We start from the raw sequence: 16,042 nt of genomic DNA on the forward strand, positions 1-16,042 counted from the left end.
AGCGTCTGGCGATACGCTCGCTTGTGCCACCTACAGCTCGCCGCAGCAGCTTTCATGCACGACCAAGCACTGCCCGCTGTTGTCTTGCGATCGTGTTCCTGTAGCCTGTTCAAATACATCGTCCTCCGTCGCTTTTCCTTGTCTTCTCATAACCCTTCGACAACGCGAAGTTCGCTGTGATCAAGCTCGCCTTTGCCCAGTTCGGTCTAGACAGCTCTACTAGCGCGCGCCTGCATCATCGCGAACCATTGCTGTTGCCTTTCAGCTTTCACGAGGCAAAGACAACCTTGATTCCATCCGATCTCCGCTCCATCAAGCACCCTTCTCTTCAACAATCACTGCGACTTATGGTCGGTATCTATCCCATGGCAGACCTCGACCATTACGCGAGGCACTTGCAAAACTTTCGCGCTTCAGACGAAGCAAGGGAAAGACTTGTCGGAGTACACATCTCTCGTTTCCTTCATCGGGTGTAAAACTAACGAGGAAATAGGAGCTAATTCAAAAGTACTCCAGTTTGCTGGAAGAGCATGCTAATTTGAAGAATGATTATTTGAGCGAGCGAGACATTAGGAGGAATTATCAGACGACGGTTGAAGAGAAGCGGATTATTGTCGGAGGGTATGAGCGTCAGCTGGTGAGATTAGCCTTGTGGGAGCTGTTGCTACCCCGTCACAACATGATCCTTGCTGACTGGCGTCGTACAGGAAGCCAGCTCGTTCGTTTTAGCCCTTATTGATGGAGATGGAGCTATTGTAAGTTATGATCGTAATCTCAAGCATCGCAACTTTCGGCTTGTTGAAGTCAAGTACTAACATTATACTAGTTCCAGGACGCGCTGCTCCACGCAGCTGGTGGTGACGGTGGCTCCGAGGCTGCCTCTCGCTTGTATCATACAATTCAAGACCACATCGCCTCTCTCTACAGCAATTCCGGTAGTTGGCCGATAATAGTACAAATCTATCTCAGCCTCGACAAACTAGCTCAGAAGCTGGCGCAAGTTGGACTTCTTCGTAGTCCTCAAGAGCTCAGACAATTCGCGCAGCGCTTCAGTGTCAATCAGCCATTATTTAGTATTATCGATGTTGGTCAAGGGAAGGAGCGCGCTGATCACAAGATCAAAGGTAAGCATCAACTAACTTTCCACTCAACACATGACTGATATACTACGAGAAATGTTACGCACATTCAGCGACAATCCCACTTGCCGCCATATCGTCTTTGGAGGCTGTCATGACGCTGGCTATCTTCTAAATCTCGATCAGTTCAAGCACAACGAACACAAAGCTGGTCAAATTACGCTATTGGAGACAACTCCCGCGTACAGGGGTTTTGTCGATTTGCCAAACTTCAAACGAGCTCGTTTTGACAGTGTCTTCAGGACTGGGCCTTTGCCAGAGCCTACACAAGCATCTACCTTTGCACCTCAAGCACCTAGCTCTGCACCGCAAGCACCGACACAACCTCCGCCTGTCCTTCGGTCGATGACGAATAAGAGCTCACCCACAGCGTCCCCAAAGCCTTCAACTTCTAGTCTTTCTCCTAGCACCGCCGCCTCGTCCATCACGGGACCACCTACCGAGGCAAGCGGCGATTCCTCATGGGCCACTATAGGCAAGACGGGAAGCATTCCAAATGAAAACATTTCCATCGCGCCAAACACAGCCGCTCCCACGACGAACTCAAAGAAGAAATATGCTTATTACAATAAAGCCGAACAAAGACTTGATGAGCCACTCCCGCCCAAAGACCAAGGAGCAACGTACTCGCTCGAAAATCGCATGCAGAAGAGTGGCAAGAAAATGTGTAACCATTGGCACCTCGGAAACAAGTGCGACAACGGCAAGTTTTGCAAGTTTCAGCATGAACCTAAACTCACACCGGCTGAGCTGAATGCGTTGCGCTACAAGACGCGTAGCCTGGCTTGCAAGAACAGGTATTGCGAGAAGATTGATTGCTGTAAGTGCAACCCCACTCGAACATCTGGAGCCTTCTCATTCGAAAGTCATGAAGCTCTGTAGAGGCCTTCAAGTCATTCAAAGCCGGGCGCTAATCATTTTGTCACTAGATTTGGGCCACCAATGTGCTGTGGAACGTGATCAGGGATATTGTCCCTTCGAAAACTGTCACCTCCGCGCCACCCATGGTATGGATAAGGTCAAATTTGTCAAGGTCGATAGAGAAGGCAACGAGGTTTACGAATGAGATGTATGGACGAGCGAGAGATACAAAGATATTTGACGTATGTTTTCTGAGTTAGTCTTTATAATGCTTAGTTTTGCGATTTTGCCATCCCCTTGCTTGACGTGATGGCCCTATTTGGTCAGGCATCCGTTTTTCTCTCTTTTGACGTTGCAGATGCCACGACTACGCATCCCGTCACTCTAGCTACCTCTCTATATTCCATGATTGACTAATTGTGGGTGCTTCAAACGAGGCGATTTCATTCAAGAACCTTGTAAGTACGGAAACATCACATGATATCAACACAGTTGGGAAACAACTTTGCATTTTGAACTCGGGTATCTACAATGAGTTTGGTCTTCATCAACCAGTTCACAGCTGACATAAGAAAGGGCAAACACCATCCTTGACTATCGGTACATATTGCACACTCACCTATTAGGCCCCTAAACTAGTCGCACGATGTCAGTGCGAAGCTTCAACCTCCCCATATACATCCTCAATATCCACCTGCCCCATTAGTTTCGGCAAGAACTTCTTCTCCATCCACGCCCAGCGCTCCTCCGCCAAATCGCGTCCAGTCTTGGTCTTCATCAGCGGCACATACTGCCTGAACCGTTCGTCGATGAGTGGGAGAGCCGTACGTATCGTGTCGTTGCGCCGGATTTCATCTACGCCCCCGTATACGAACAAGCGACTAACTCCGATAGCACCGAGACCATCCAGACGGTCGGGGTCTTGCACGATGCTGAGAGAAGGCTAGTTCTCGGACATAATCTTGATGTGCGCTTTGTCGCTCGCCTCGCGCGTGAAGGAGGCATATGATGCGACTTCCGAGTCCAGCGGAGATCAGGGGGGACATCGAGATCGTCGCGCTGCGCCGCCCGCTTGCTTTCGTTAGTCTCGGTGATCTCGTTGGCTTCGTCGGGGTTACCATCGTCCAACATGGTTCGGATGTATTTGCTATCCCCGATGTCATGGGTCAGAGCCACTACGTATACTTCGAGCGGGTTGATCGCCTTGGCCCAGGAGTGGTGCTTCTCACGCGTAAGAATGCGGTGGGTGAGAGCAAGAGCTAATGATGTCTGGTTGAAAAAGGAACAACTTTGGAGACTCTGATGCGTTAAAGGTGTCGAGATATGAACTTCCTACATCGTGCTAGTACATCCAGTAGGATATGGGTGAATGGTCGAAATCCCGAAGCATATTGGAACCATACACGGCTGTCTATAGAATCTTGTATTGCGGTGCTCCTCCTATCAGATTGTTAGTGCAGATGTATTTACACCTCATGATCTATGACCAGCTCGAGCCTATGTCGCCGGCCGGGCACTCTTAACGTAAATAGAGGCAGTATATATGCGCTCCTCAGTCAATCCAACCTCTTAGGTGGTCTTCGTAACTTCCGGCTCGGCAGTTGCTGCCGACTCCGCAGAAGCCATCTTTCTCTTCTTGCCTGTTGCGTTATTTAGAGCGAGACGCAAGTCAACTTCCGCTCGACTTACCAGTCACGTTTTGTATCCCCCGTGCCATACGCCAGCTGAATATATCGTATCCAACCTCAGGGATCTGCTCTTTGGCAATCTCAGCATTGACGCGATTGTAGATCTCGGTCAGAACGTCTGCTGGTATTGACGGCCAGAGAATGAGTGGCTGGGCTTCTAGAAGAATGTCGATCTCCGCCTTTGTGATGTGCTGATACTGTGAGTTGACAGTGCATACATAGAGCAGGCTGTGAGACCTACATAAAACCGAGCCCATTGTGGCTTCGTATGGTGAGCTGCTGCCTGAGCTTCACGCGTTGTTGCACTTCTTTTGAGATCAAACGGTAGCATCGTGGTGGAGGGGGCTGGCGGTTATTCAAGTTGTTCAGGGTATCCAGGCTCAGCGCAAATCGAACTTTTGGGCTATGCCTATCCTCACTGGACGCTCGTCAATGGCTTGTAGAAGTAACTGTTTTTTACTTATTGAACTGCCTTAGCTTTATATACACACTCCTACTCTGTAGAAACCTGCTTAAGTGCAGCAGTGTTTCAGCCTTGCCGCCACGCCGCCGTTTTATGCAGGTGCTAGGGTGACACCACTCGAGGGGTAAGGAAGTGATATCCTACTCACTTCTGCAAATTGCAGTATGTAATTTGACCCTTGAAATACTGAGCAAAGGGTGAGTTTTCCTTCGGGCAAACATAATGACAGGAATCCGAACCCGTCCACGACGCATAATCAGATCATGTCTTGAGTGCCTCTATTTCCGCGTTGTCATCTGTCGGCGTAGGGAGTAGATGGCAGACGATTACTTCTTCAATTGCTAACTAGAACAGGATGAACCCCTGTTGTCGAGAATGCTTTATTACCTATTACATGACGCATGAATGTCTGTTGAGGACCGAACATATTTTTGTAGTTGCTCAAGGCCGTAACGTCTGTCATCTCTGTCTATCAGCTTCATCAATATGGTATGAGGGTTACAAGACTGATGAAGCGAATCTGCCCGTTAGGAGAAATAACACCAACAAGACAACCTGGTTGGCGAACATCTTCTTTTGAACCTCATTCCAACGACTATAGATCGGCACACAACCAACACAGCATTCAATTGCGCAAGCAGCAAAATCATATTAATAGGCCAACCTACAAGAGACGTCCGCTACGAGTACTATTGCGATATGGGCGAATATTGAAGCCCTTAATACTCTCACCGTGACGTTAATGGCAGATCTTAGATAACACAGCAGAAAACTCACAACCATAGCTGGCTAGAGTGAGTGTTTTCCTGTGCAAGTTCGCTCGTGCCTAACAGTCCCACTTTGTGATATTTTTGGCTGCGTTGCGCACCGGTAGAACCCCGGCAAAACCCCGGCCGCCAGCCTCGCCGAGAGCGCTCGAACGCGTTAGCCCAGAATCACGTGCTGCCTAGCGTGCCAAGTCCTCAACAACTATATAATATCTCCCTCGCCCGTTCCCTCTTCTGTTCTTTAGCTCTGTCAGTCTCCTCCATCCTCGCCCTACACTCGCGCCCTTGCTAACAACCGCACAGCTTTGCCTTTTGGCTTAGATCAAGTGTAGTATCTGTTCTTTTCAGGTATGTTTTCTTTGTTCTTCATTCACCCTATCCTTGCTAATCACGTGACCAGTTTAATCTCTGAAACGACACTACGGTGTCCTTCAAGATTATCCTTATTTTTGTCACTCGCTGGCGTCTCCCTGGGCTTGCTCATAGTCGCCGGCACAGTGTCGCTCGTATTTCACTACCTCGAGCTGACGCGACCTTTTTTCGTTGACCTAGTCCGCCTTGCGCGGCTAGTTTGAAGAAGATTCGTACATTGTCTTGTTCACTTTGCTTGATGTCACTCTTGTCTTTGAGTTGTGGTACTGTCGATACCTGGTCTGAGATAGATGCTAGACCCACTTTGTTGCTGTGTTGCGAGACTGATTGTTTCAGTTCGTCTGTTGGCTTGCATCAGTGCATTGGTGTTTTTAAGTGCGGCAGAATCCTGCAACAGCTTGACAAATACATATGTAGTTAATGTAGAGATCTGATGCTTGAATTCAATGCGGTATACGCCCGGTATACACTTTGCAATAGAAGCAACGGATGTTGAGTTTCGAGGACAATGGATACCCAATCTCACCAAGCTCTCGGTCAAGTACAAAAAGCAGGAAGCTGTGTTCTTAGAAAGCCAAACCAATAAAATTTACAAAAGGAGAATGAAAGCCCTGCCAAATGAATAATGTGAGTGACTGTCTGCAGATGTTGACCAAAGTAAAAGCTTCCAACTCTCGATTAAATGTAAAAGCTTGAAGTAGCTTGCCGAGGAAGTTTAGAGTAGCTTGACAACTACAGACAAGGCTCTCGGAGAACTTGAGTACCTCTTTATCACATGTATACGCCTGATCTGCTTGACGTTGTGGTTTATTTCTGTGGTGCCTGTCGTTGTGATTCTCTTGTCAAATTTCGCTGATGATTGAGTGGAGAAAGATCGAGCCAAACTGCAAGCCAAAATCAGATACAACCCGTTATAGGGCTAGTATTCTCAGTTGAGAGCGAGCGAGCGATTGCGCGACGTCCGGGTTCATACTGGCTGGTCATGTAATTATTTGAAATTTATCGTACATTTACTTGAGTTGATGATATTATAATCTGAACATCCTGCTGCGTACATTGATATGATAGGCGTAGTGCGTTTTAATCCTGCATCACCCTGCGTCCTCCTCATTGACCTGTATCTGTATCCGCATAGCCTCCTGCTCCCAAAAGTCCGCCATCTGCTCTGCACCCCTGCGCCCCCCAAACTGCACATCCCCGTTCGCATCCCCCTCCGCGCCGTCCATAAGCCTCTGGTAGCAATGCTTGAACCTCCGGTCGTTGAAATGCTGATAGGGATGATCCGGACTCAGCCATGCGCTGCAAAGATAGCAGAAATGTGTCTTGCACTGCGCGCAAGTCATGTGGTTGCACCCGAAAGACTTCTGGCACGGCACAGAGCAGGTCGGACATGGAGAAGTATTTTTCAGGATGAAGTTTAGCGAGGCCTGGTCTTCTTCGGTGAGTTGTGTTGCGTCGCGTGGTTCGCAGCGCGCGAAGTCGCCGTGCCAGGACGCGAGGCATACGATGCAGAAGGCGAGGGTGCAGTCTTCGCAAACGGCCAGGCGATCCATGCCCCTGACGCCTATAGCGCGCTTCTCTGGGCCTGTGTCTGCGGTGGCGGTTTGTGTTTGGGATGTGTCGTCTTCCGTCTCGGAGTCTGAGTCGTCCATCTGGCTCACGTCGGTTATCTTGGGGTATTTGGATGTTCGCATGGCGCCTTGACACCAGGAGCGGGGGCAGAATATAATGGTCGGGTCGGATTCAATCTTCTTCTTCCGCTTGATTTTTGCATAGCGCTCGACTGTCTCGCGGGATAATGGGATTTGTAGTAGTTCTTTGGGGGACAGAAGACGCTCCTTCTTCCGCTTGCTACTGCCGCATTCGGTGGACATGCATTTGACCAAGTTCACACTACCCTCATCGATGCAACTGTTGTAGCAGTCTTGTAGACATGAAACGCAGAACACATGGCTACAGCGCTGCATACGATGGCACTTTGATCCCTTCTTCGGCTCGAGACAGACGACGCAATCAAAAGTTTCCTTATCGAACAACTCGCGCTTCGTGCGCCTGTTGTAATCCTCGAGCTCATTTCTCAGAGACGATGGTAGTGTGAGCTCCTCCAAGCCGAATGCTGTCTCGGCCTGCTCTTGCAAAGAGCTTATGTATGAGAACAAGACTGTACCGCCGCCGTATTCATCCCATATCGATTTCGCCTCGTCCGTGAGTTTGTGCGCGATGTCCTCAGGCAGCCACGGTATAGCCGCCAGCTTGATCAGCGGCGGGGCTTCGGCGGGGTAGTTTGTAGGGAGGACGATTTCGAGGTGCAATGGAGGCAGGTACTCTAGTCGCAGGGCGAGCTGCTCAGACCCAAAAGTGACGGGGAGTGGCTTCGCTGGCGCCACGAGAAGATCGAGCGTTGCGGTATACGGTGCGCTTGGATCAATAACCAGCTCTGGATATATGGACTGTAGCGTACTGAGCTCTTCGGCGCGCTCGTCGTCTAAGTCGAAGTCGGCCATGGCAAAGGTTCGATGCTCTCAGCGTGGATTGATTAGGGTGGCGCGGTGCCTATGTGAAGTTTGCTGATCGTACGAGGGCGGCAACAGGTGAGATATGGGCACAACGGGCGCAACGGACGAAGAAAAGGGCGTGGCGACTGTTGATAACGTGTCAAAGCGAAAGCAGCCATGGAAGAGGGCCATGATGAGTCAAGTGTGCAGTCGACCCTCAAAGAGTGGTATACGACCGCTACTCACATGTACTGTGGTCCTCCGCTTGAAGTACAAGTCTTGATCTATGAGACAAACGTTGTACATACATGTATCCGCCAAAGCTTGCCAATACAAGACTTCCAGCTAGTCTGAACGTCGCGAAACTATCACCTGGCTGGTATTTCTACACGTCGCCACCTTGCCAAGCGCCAGGGTCCAGCCGTCATCATGCATCTGGCCCAGCTCCATCTCGTCGTCGCTCACTCCCAATACCCTTGCAGCCATTCGTTATGGAGAATCCTCCGCTTGCGTCGTTGTCTCTGACCCATGTCCATTATGTGTGTACACATCTGCCTTTGTTTGTGTGTCTTGCTGACCAACACAGAATCCATTTGACCGTGTCTCGTACCTCTGCGCATGGCTCGCCCTTGTCCCGCAAGGACTATGTGTTGTCTACGCAACCCTGATATGGTCGAACCGCGAGATTGAGATCGGGTTGATGTTTGCAGGTCAGATGGCCTGCGAAGCACTCAATTGGGTTCTGAAACGATACATCAAAGAGGACCGGCCGCGGGGTGCATATCACTTCAAACAATTTAAGAAAGAGAGACTAATAACAGACAGAAATGCATGGAAAAGGCTATGGAATGCCCTCTTCGCACGCCCAATTCGTCTCCTTCTTCTCCGTTACCCTCGCGCTGTTTCTCCTCTTCCGCCACGTCCCGCATCCTACAGAAACCCACACACCCTTCACCTTTGGCGGGCGACTAGTCCTCTCGCTGCTCGCTTTGGCATCAGCAGGAGCTGTGGCTATGAGTCGCATATACCTAAACTATCACACTCCCAAACAAGTCGTGGTCGGTTGCATAGCAGGCTTTCTATTTGCATTGGCCTGGTTCGGTGCCACTACGTATCTGCGGAGAGCTGGGTGGATCGAATGGGCGCTTGACACTTGGATTGCGAAAGCATTCCGAGTTAGAGACTTAGTGGTCCAAGAGGACTTGGTGGATTCTGGTTGGGCGCGATGGGTAGAGAGAAGGCAGCGAGCTTTCCAGGACCAGAGCCAGAAGAGCCGATGAGCTTTGTCACACTGCCGTCCAGTAACTCAGTATTGGGTATATGCAGACCTCGCGTGGGCGTTCTGTTGTGGAACAAGTGGTGTCGCCTGGTTTCAACATCTCCGGTAGGTGGTGCTACGTCAGACCTGTCTTACTGTCCTAATAACACGACCAGGCATGTTCTTCTCGTCCACGAGAGACCATCAGCCACCGACATCATCATCAAGGATGTTTCGTTATTCGCGCTTGAGATGAAATTGGAAAGGGCCGTGTTTGACAGCTACAAATGCTTGTGCTTCAATGTGCAATCCCTGTACCCTTGCACTGGTCAACGAACAGACCATGATAATCGCCTACCTGCCCAAGCATCGACGTGTCGATTATGATCAAGTTCATATTCTATCATGTGGCAGCATGGCTATCACGATTATCGGGTATCGTGATTATGCGAATTGTCATACCGTTCAGCATGGGAATTAAATTCCCGCAACCAGAACGCTAATGGGATTAGCGGTAACAGCCACAGACAGCTCGCCTATTCTTCTACTAGTCTTATATGTGCAAGATCTACCGTTATTGGCACACACGACTTCAGGACGGCGACACTTCTCACTGTGTAACCACCCTGCCATGTCGCAGGCAGTGCAACCCTTGTATTTTGTTCTCGTCTCGACATCTCCATCAAAGCTTACCTCCGTCATAACGCCCCCACATTGCTCCTCTCGCTCCTCGGATCCAATCACCTGGTTTCAGCTCGACGTCATAGACCTTCAGGGAGGCCCTGTCTATCCGTTGTCCCGTCCCTTTCCATCAATCAGTCTCCTGGGAATTTAGGCATTGGAAACGTTATCGAAACGCGTCCGATAAATATAAAGGAGTTCGCTGGTACTAGGTTCCGGTACAAGCGCCACCAGCCACCCCGGACGCTTATGCAAGCCTAACAGATTTAGCATCGGTTCGCCCGAATTTGCTGGTAGACGTTTAGTGCATCAGATTGTACCTGTGCTAAGTTGGAGTCCTTTGTTTCCATCGTTACGCTATTGTGAGCGGTCGCTCAGCATGCGTCTTCTGGTCTGGGATGGTATTAGTAGAACTCAACTCCTTCATAATGAACCCTGCATAATCAACGGCAACCGGAGATCTAGCACGGCCGCTACCATGGACTCGGTCGTCGTCATCCATCTCATGCAAAGATTGTCGTACGTTACCAGGGTTACGAAAGCGTGCTAGCTTTGGATGTGCTGTGGGGAAAGGCATGAGGTTATCTTTCATCATAACCCCCAACCACTTAAACGAGGGTGAAAAACAAGCTTGACCCAGCCCGCGCCCGACCACCCCCTGCCATCGAAAAAAGCATTCAACATTTCGACTAGGGACGCGGCTGATCGGCTGATCATATTCACCACCCCAGACCATACTTTTGCATCTCATCCCAAATTCAATCTCATCCCAACTGCCCCTCAATCCTCTACTTTTTCAAAATGCCACGCCTCGACGTCTACCGTGAACCAAAATACCGCGAGCCAGAACCTGCACACACACATCGCTCCAGCCATGTCTCCAGCCGAACACACTCCCCCAACCCAACCCACAGCCAGCAATCCCACCGCCATCACCATAACAAACATCGTCGCAATGGCCCCAAGACCAAGCACACACTCTCCACCATGCAGGCCCATATGGTAGCCTTTTCCGGCGAATTTGTCGGCACATTTATGTTTCTGTATTTCTCGTTTGCGTGCCAGATCATGCTGGCTACGCAAAGGAGTGAGTCGAGTATGGCGAACGGGGGGAAGAGCAGTCAGGAGAACATCTTCACGGCGTTGGTGTATGGACTAAGTTTGTTGGTGAATGCTTGGGCGTTTTACCGAATCAGTGGAGGGCTGTTCAATCCAGCGGTATGTCGTCCATCTTCCCCTTTCCCCTTTCTTCGTCGTTTCTTTTTAATGATGAGTGATCGGGGCGAGGCTGTGTGGCAACGAAACTAATGGATACAGGTCACTCTCGGTCTGGTGCTTGGAGGCGCTTTGCCTGCAATCCGCGGCATCATCCTTCTCCCCGCACAACTCCTTGCTGCCATGTGTGCAGCTGGCCTTGCGTCCGTCATGTTCCCCGGCGACATTGCGTTCACGAACACGACGCTCTCCTCAGGGACGGGCATAGCCCAAGGAGTCTTCATCGAAGCCTTCATGACTGCTGAGCTAGTTTTCGTAGTACTTATGCTCGCCGTGGAGAAGAGCAAGGACACCTTCATCGCGCCGGTGGGCATTGGACTAAGTTTATTCGTTGCGATGATGGGCGGTACGTTTCCCCATGCTCCACTTCCTCGTTTGACATCACTTCTGCCGACGAAATTTACTTCACGGATCCTGGCTAACGCAACACAGGCGTCTACTACACCGGCGGTTCCCTAAACCCCGCCCGTAGCTTCGGCCCCGCAGTCGCCAGCACCCAGTTCCCTGGCTACCACTGGATCTACTGGATCGGCCCGTTTCTCGGCGCCTCCCTGGCCGCCGGGTACTACAGATTCGTCAAGGCTTTCAACTACGAAGAGGCGAATCCTGGCCAGGACTCTTCGAACGGCGATTTCGTCGAGGATTAGACTTGCCCGGAGATAAAATAACAATAGTGTATTTGGTGTTTGTATTCTGAGGGACGGTGGGGAGGCGTTTTGATTATGCATTTTGTAAGCGTGGGATATAACAAAGTCTTGGATGATGGGAAACATCGAGCTGGGTGTTTTTTTGGGATAGCGTTTTTAGCGACTTACATATACAAGGCAACTTTAGTACATAGGAAATCCGAATATCAACACATACATGATTATAGGGAGACTTGGATACTTAACGACGAATAAAAGAGCGACGCCTACTTTGGAAAGTAGGTACAGTGGTGCGTAGGACAATATGTGAAGTCAGATAGAAGTAGCAATGCAGAATCATCGATAGCATCTTACAACATGCTTGTTCGCACAGTATATTATGACCTACGCTTCAGTAAGATGTCCTTCCAAAGGCTATGCATGAATATCGAGTCTGATGCCTCAACATTGCATATACATCTTTCCCCAAGCCGCCGCACCAGGTCAACATGCCAGCTCCGCAAATTCAGAATCAGCATCTCGAACCCTCTCGCTTAAAAATGTTTGCAATATCCTGAAGGCCACGCTTTCGAAGGGGCAGTGTTATGCCAATATATTCTAGCCATCAAACACAGATACCGACTGTACTCGACATGATTATGACTTTCATAGGTGTATCCAAACATTTCGTCACCTTCAAATTCTCGTTGTTGATGGATACGAGGTTCTCAAAGCAGCATACACAGAGCCAAAAAGAGCCTCTGTAGGAGTCTGGCTGGTGCTAGACAGAAGTGAACCACGAGACCCATACAATGACACAATAATTGACACTGACGAGTATATTCTCCAAGAGGACACTCCCGTAATCAACACTGAACAATAATATGAATTTTCGTTGAAAGCTTGTGGTCGAAGGTTCCGTCAGCTTGTGAACCTCATCGAGCACGTGGATTGCTGAGGAGACTACTATAGATGCCATCGGGCACGATGCGAATCGGTGGTGTTGAAATCAGATGAAGCTGTATCGCGTCATCAGATAGAGGACGCACTGCACCACCCCTGCCGATGTCTGCTCGATCGCTGGCATCACAAGAGCGCTCAAGACCCCACCATAAAGAGCAGGCTCTGGCGTCATCTAGAACTTGTAGGTCGTCAGCACTCAAGCAAGCAGCCGACATGTCACTGACACGCATACTGTCCCACAGCCGAGAGAAGACCCTACCGTGCTTTCTATGCAATTGGGTCTTGGAAAAGTCCAACCTTTCCCAGTATCTCCACCATCGGCGAGTGCATGGCGCAGAAATGACGGCGAAGAGGACGGCAGGGTCGAGGCGGTCAGAAGCTGCGGCGGTAGCAGAAGCGAGACGGTTGAAGGCTCGGCAGAAGCAGCAGGGTTACAACACTCGCGATACGTTGGGCATGTGGGAGGGTGAGAAGTTCGCCGAGGCCAAGCTGGAGGCCCTGTCCGTCACAGGCCACCAAAATCCCACTGATGACGAACCACAGCTTTTAGAAGAGTGCGTAAATGACCGCAACACTGGAAAAGGATGTTATAGTTTCGGGCCTAGTTTTCTACCCAATGATCTTGGAGTAGGCATGAGAAGCATAGCAGTGCGGTGCATGGCATGAATCCAGATATGCTCATCACAGTGGACAGCGAGATGAGCTTGATGAATGCAACTTCCTTTGCACAAGGACATCCAGTCATCTGGACGTTCACCCATCGGGTAGAATGTCGAACCATAGATAAACACTTATACCCAGCAGTCCCCGTTTTTCGAACTACCCAAAAGTGCCTCCGCATCGCGGTTATCAGAAACCAAAACTAATATAGTCATGAGGTCGTAAGTCGTAGTGTCGTGAATCGTGAGTCGTAAGTCGCCTCATAAATCGTCCATCATTTTCCAAATCGTCCTTCACCTACCACCCCTTTCCTGCATCGCACCTTCCCCTCTCACAACCCCATACCCATCCCGAACAGCACTCCACCAACCACAACCATGAGCGCCATCTTCGCAACCGGCCTATCCACCGACCCCGCTTCTGAAGCCGCCTCCAAGCCCTGCAGCTCTGCCATGGCGGATGTAGGTGTGGCCTCCGGCTCTGTGGGTAGTGTGCTTGCGCGCATGGGCTGTTGGTCGTGATGAAGTGGCGTCTTGGTTCTCAATTAGCTGGCTGCGATTCGGAAAGGATGGTTGTGGATATGTTACATTTGGATGCATGGCAGAGGTATCTGGGGCGATGGCAGAGACAAGACTGGCGAAGCAGAAGGCGAGGACAAGGATAAGAATGGGTAGACGTATTTGGAAACGCATGGTTGCTTGCGGGTGAGGTAGTATCACAGGAGAATTGGGACGTTCAATGTACAAGTTTGATAATAGTTCAGACGGCCAGACCCTAGTATTTGACAGGTTGCATGTCACTGCAGGCACGGCAGAGTGCGGCGCCATGTTTGGCGTCAAAAAGAAATTCCATTTGAAATGACTGCAAGCGTTGATGTTGCAGGCTTAGAAAGACGACCGTATGACGTTCCAAAGTGCTGGTGTTGCCCAATCGCGATTCTAGCGCACGACGCCAGCGCGCGATGATGCTCGCCCAGATGGTCTTGTGTTGTCACACGACCAGGACTATGTCCTGGCTTTAATTTAACGGCAATCAAGTGTGTTGACTGAAACCGGAGCAAGGATTGCGATATCGAAACCTCGAGCAGAAGAACTCCGTTTGTAAATCCCAGCGTTGTATTTCTGGAGTTTCTTGTGAGATACGTTCAAGGTTTTGCAAAATGCCTTCCAAAAGTGTACCATGCTAGTGTGTACGTTCAAGTCAGCGTGTGCCTCCTTGTGTGCTGCTCGTTGAGCAATATCAAATGGCTTCTTGGGACGAGGTTAGTCTTGCAAGAATCGCTGTATGTTCTCTCATGCCGAAGTCGCTGTTCTCGTCTTGCCCAACCAATTCGTTCCCTCGCCGCGCCAGCAGAGAACTGACCGCGCATTGCCTTGGCCAAAGATCGAAAATCCGTTCTCGTCTGTAGAGTCAGATGAACAACTGGGTTCTTCTCTCCATATCTCAACGCCATCAAAGATATAAAGATCTCGCGCATATTGTGCAACACGAAGGGCTTGATTGAGGTCTGCAACTTCCAGCAAGACTATCTTTGCCTGGACATCGCGCGCGATCTCAAGCAAGCGCGGATAGAACAGATCGCCTTGTTGTGTGTCCGAGTAGCCCGTTGCCGATGGAGGTACGAGCGCGAGCTTTGGCTCGAAGCCACGAACCGAGCGTGTCGTTGTCTTCCAGTATTCCGATGGTGAGATATATGGCGGGTTCGAGATGAGTATGTCCCAGAACTGCGGCTGGGAACCATGGTCGAGAGCGGTTTTCAACGACAATAGCTCTGAGGATATATCGGAAGACGAATCAGCGAGAACGTCCGCCTTGAGGAAGCTGATTTTGTCATATTCTCCATGTTTTCTGCTCTTGTGCAATACGTTGAGATTATGACGAGCCAGCGCAAGACTCTTATCAGAGACATCAATCCCAAGTAGGCATATATGTCCATTTTTGCGTGACGAGTGGAACTCGCGATCGAACAACAGCGGTATGCAGCCGGTGCCTGTACACAGATCCAAGATGCGTAACTCGTTAGGAAGCTTTTGCGCACCGCATATCAACTGTACTAAGTGTGATACCGAGGTCGCAGTGTCCTGTCTTTTGCATTGTCAGCGATACTTCTTCCCAGACCACCGTAACTTCCATACCGTGGAATAAGCACGCCAGGTCTGCACTGGATCTCAAGGCCACCGAAGTATTCCGTGCCCAGTAGATATTGTAGCGGTTTGCCCTTTGCTCTTTCTTTGACCAATTGCCTTAGCAATGCACTTCTATCAATCGCACCTCCCCTCGCGCGACGCGTCTTCGAGACCTTCTCGACGTGTTCATAGAGCCATCGTAGCTCGTTTTGCGCAGTGTGTAAATCTCGACACGGCGCGAGAAGTGCGGAGAGAAAAGGATCTATTGTACGTGCTTTGCGGAGGAGTGACGTTGTAATTCGTGGCATGTTGGGAATGATGGTCAGTGAACCTCACTAGCGCGATATATTTTTGGACGTCAGTCATGTGAACAAGCGGGACATAGGCTACTCTTTGTGGCTCCTACAAGCCGCAAAACTATGCTAATAAATTTTGTAAAAATGTACAGCGGCGCATACAGCTAGGGCTTTAAGCCTAAGCTTGTTACATTAATCTTAGATGTAGTTGTCAAGCTGTTGCAAAAGTTCGTACCTTGTTTCCTGGTATTACAATTAACCGAGAAGCTACTTCTCTCCCTCAACTTTTTTGGTAGACATTATGTCTACCTGGGTATTTCTCATACGATTTGACGGATCGGAGCTTACACACCTTGCTACCAATTCCGAGAG

At 49.9% G+C, this 16,042-nt stretch overlaps 9 protein-coding genes across 9 annotated transcripts; 4 read left to right on the forward strand and 5 right to left on the reverse strand.

The window, feature by feature from the left end:
- Positions 1–365: 365 nt before the first annotated feature.
- On the forward strand, positions 366–2,205 carry P153DRAFT_292341 (uncharacterized protein; the record flags this gene model as incomplete). Its single annotated transcript, XM_033663832.1, has 6 exons — positions 366–443; positions 494–637; positions 708–755; positions 827–1,124; positions 1,174–1,959; positions 2,069–2,205. 6 exons carry the CDS (start codon positions 366–368, stop codon positions 2,203–2,205), a joined length of 1,491 nt encoding a protein of 496 aa, XP_033523192.1.
- A 444-nt stretch (positions 2,206–2,649) lies between these two features.
- P153DRAFT_386007 (uncharacterized protein) lies at positions 2,650–3,131 on the reverse strand (the record flags this gene model as incomplete). The annotated part of the gene is made up of 2 exons (XM_033670482.1): positions 2,650–2,932; positions 3,016–3,131. The coding sequence occupies 2 exons, from the start codon at positions 3,129–3,131 to the stop codon at positions 2,650–2,652; spliced, it is 399 nt and encodes a 132-aa protein (XP_033523193.1).
- Positions 3,132–3,569: 438 nt separating this feature from the next.
- Positions 3,570–4,019, reverse strand: P153DRAFT_357318 (uncharacterized protein; the record flags this gene model as incomplete). Its single annotated transcript, XM_033666721.1, has 3 exons — positions 3,570–3,640; positions 3,690–3,885; positions 3,930–4,019. 3 exons carry the CDS (start codon positions 4,017–4,019, stop codon positions 3,570–3,572), a joined length of 357 nt encoding a protein of 118 aa, XP_033523194.1.
- A 2,362-nt stretch (positions 4,020–6,381) lies between these two features.
- P153DRAFT_357319 (RWD-domain-containing protein) lies at positions 6,382–7,794 on the reverse strand (the record flags this gene model as incomplete). Its single annotated transcript, XM_033666722.1, has 1 exon — positions 6,382–7,794. One exon carries the CDS (start codon positions 7,792–7,794, stop codon positions 6,382–6,384), a length of 1,413 nt encoding a protein of 470 aa, XP_033523195.1.
- A 482-nt stretch (positions 7,795–8,276) lies between these two features.
- On the forward strand, positions 8,277–9,065 carry P153DRAFT_291670 (DOLPP1 protein; the record flags this gene model as incomplete). Its single annotated transcript, XM_033663781.1, has 3 exons — positions 8,277–8,324; positions 8,372–8,561; positions 8,611–9,065. The coding sequence occupies 3 exons, from the start codon at positions 8,277–8,279 to the stop codon at positions 9,063–9,065; spliced, it is 693 nt and encodes a 230-aa protein (XP_033523196.1).
- Positions 9,066–10,711: 1,646 nt separating this feature from the next.
- P153DRAFT_376184 (aquaporin) lies at positions 10,712–11,646 on the forward strand (the record flags this gene model as incomplete). The annotated part of the gene is made up of 3 exons (XM_033669637.1): positions 10,712–10,942; positions 11,042–11,345; positions 11,432–11,646. 3 exons carry the CDS (start codon positions 10,712–10,714, stop codon positions 11,644–11,646), a joined length of 750 nt encoding a protein of 249 aa, XP_033523197.1.
- An 895-nt stretch (positions 11,647–12,541) lies between these two features.
- On the forward strand, positions 12,542–13,452 carry P153DRAFT_26151 (uncharacterized protein). Its single transcript, XM_033662835.1, has one exon. The coding sequence runs from the start codon at positions 12,691–12,693 to the stop codon at positions 13,252–13,254; it is 564 nt and encodes a 187-aa protein (XP_033523198.1). The 5' UTR covers positions 12,542–12,690; the 3' UTR covers positions 13,255–13,452.
- A 127-nt stretch (positions 13,453–13,579) lies between these two features.
- Positions 13,580–13,940, reverse strand: P153DRAFT_386013 (uncharacterized protein; the record flags this gene model as incomplete). The annotated part of the gene is made up of 2 exons (XM_033670483.1): positions 13,580–13,780; positions 13,836–13,940. 2 exons carry the CDS (start codon positions 13,938–13,940, stop codon positions 13,580–13,582), a joined length of 306 nt encoding a protein of 101 aa, XP_033523199.1.
- A 600-nt stretch (positions 13,941–14,540) lies between these two features.
- Positions 14,541–15,682, reverse strand: P153DRAFT_357323 (S-adenosyl-L-methionine-dependent methyltransferase; the record flags this gene model as incomplete). Its single annotated transcript, XM_033666723.1, has 2 exons — positions 14,541–15,333; positions 15,384–15,682. 2 exons carry the CDS (start codon positions 15,680–15,682, stop codon positions 14,541–14,543), a joined length of 1,092 nt encoding a protein of 363 aa, XP_033523200.1.
- Positions 15,683–16,042: the final 360 nt, after the last annotated feature.

Source organism: Dothidotthia symphoricarpi, assembly GCF_010015815.1.
Source record: "Dothidotthia symphoricarpi CBS 119687 unplaced genomic scaffold P153scaffold_11, whole genome shotgun sequence".
NCBI lineage: Eukaryota > Fungi > Ascomycota > Dothideomycetes > Pleosporales > Dothidotthiaceae > Dothidotthia > Dothidotthia symphoricarpi.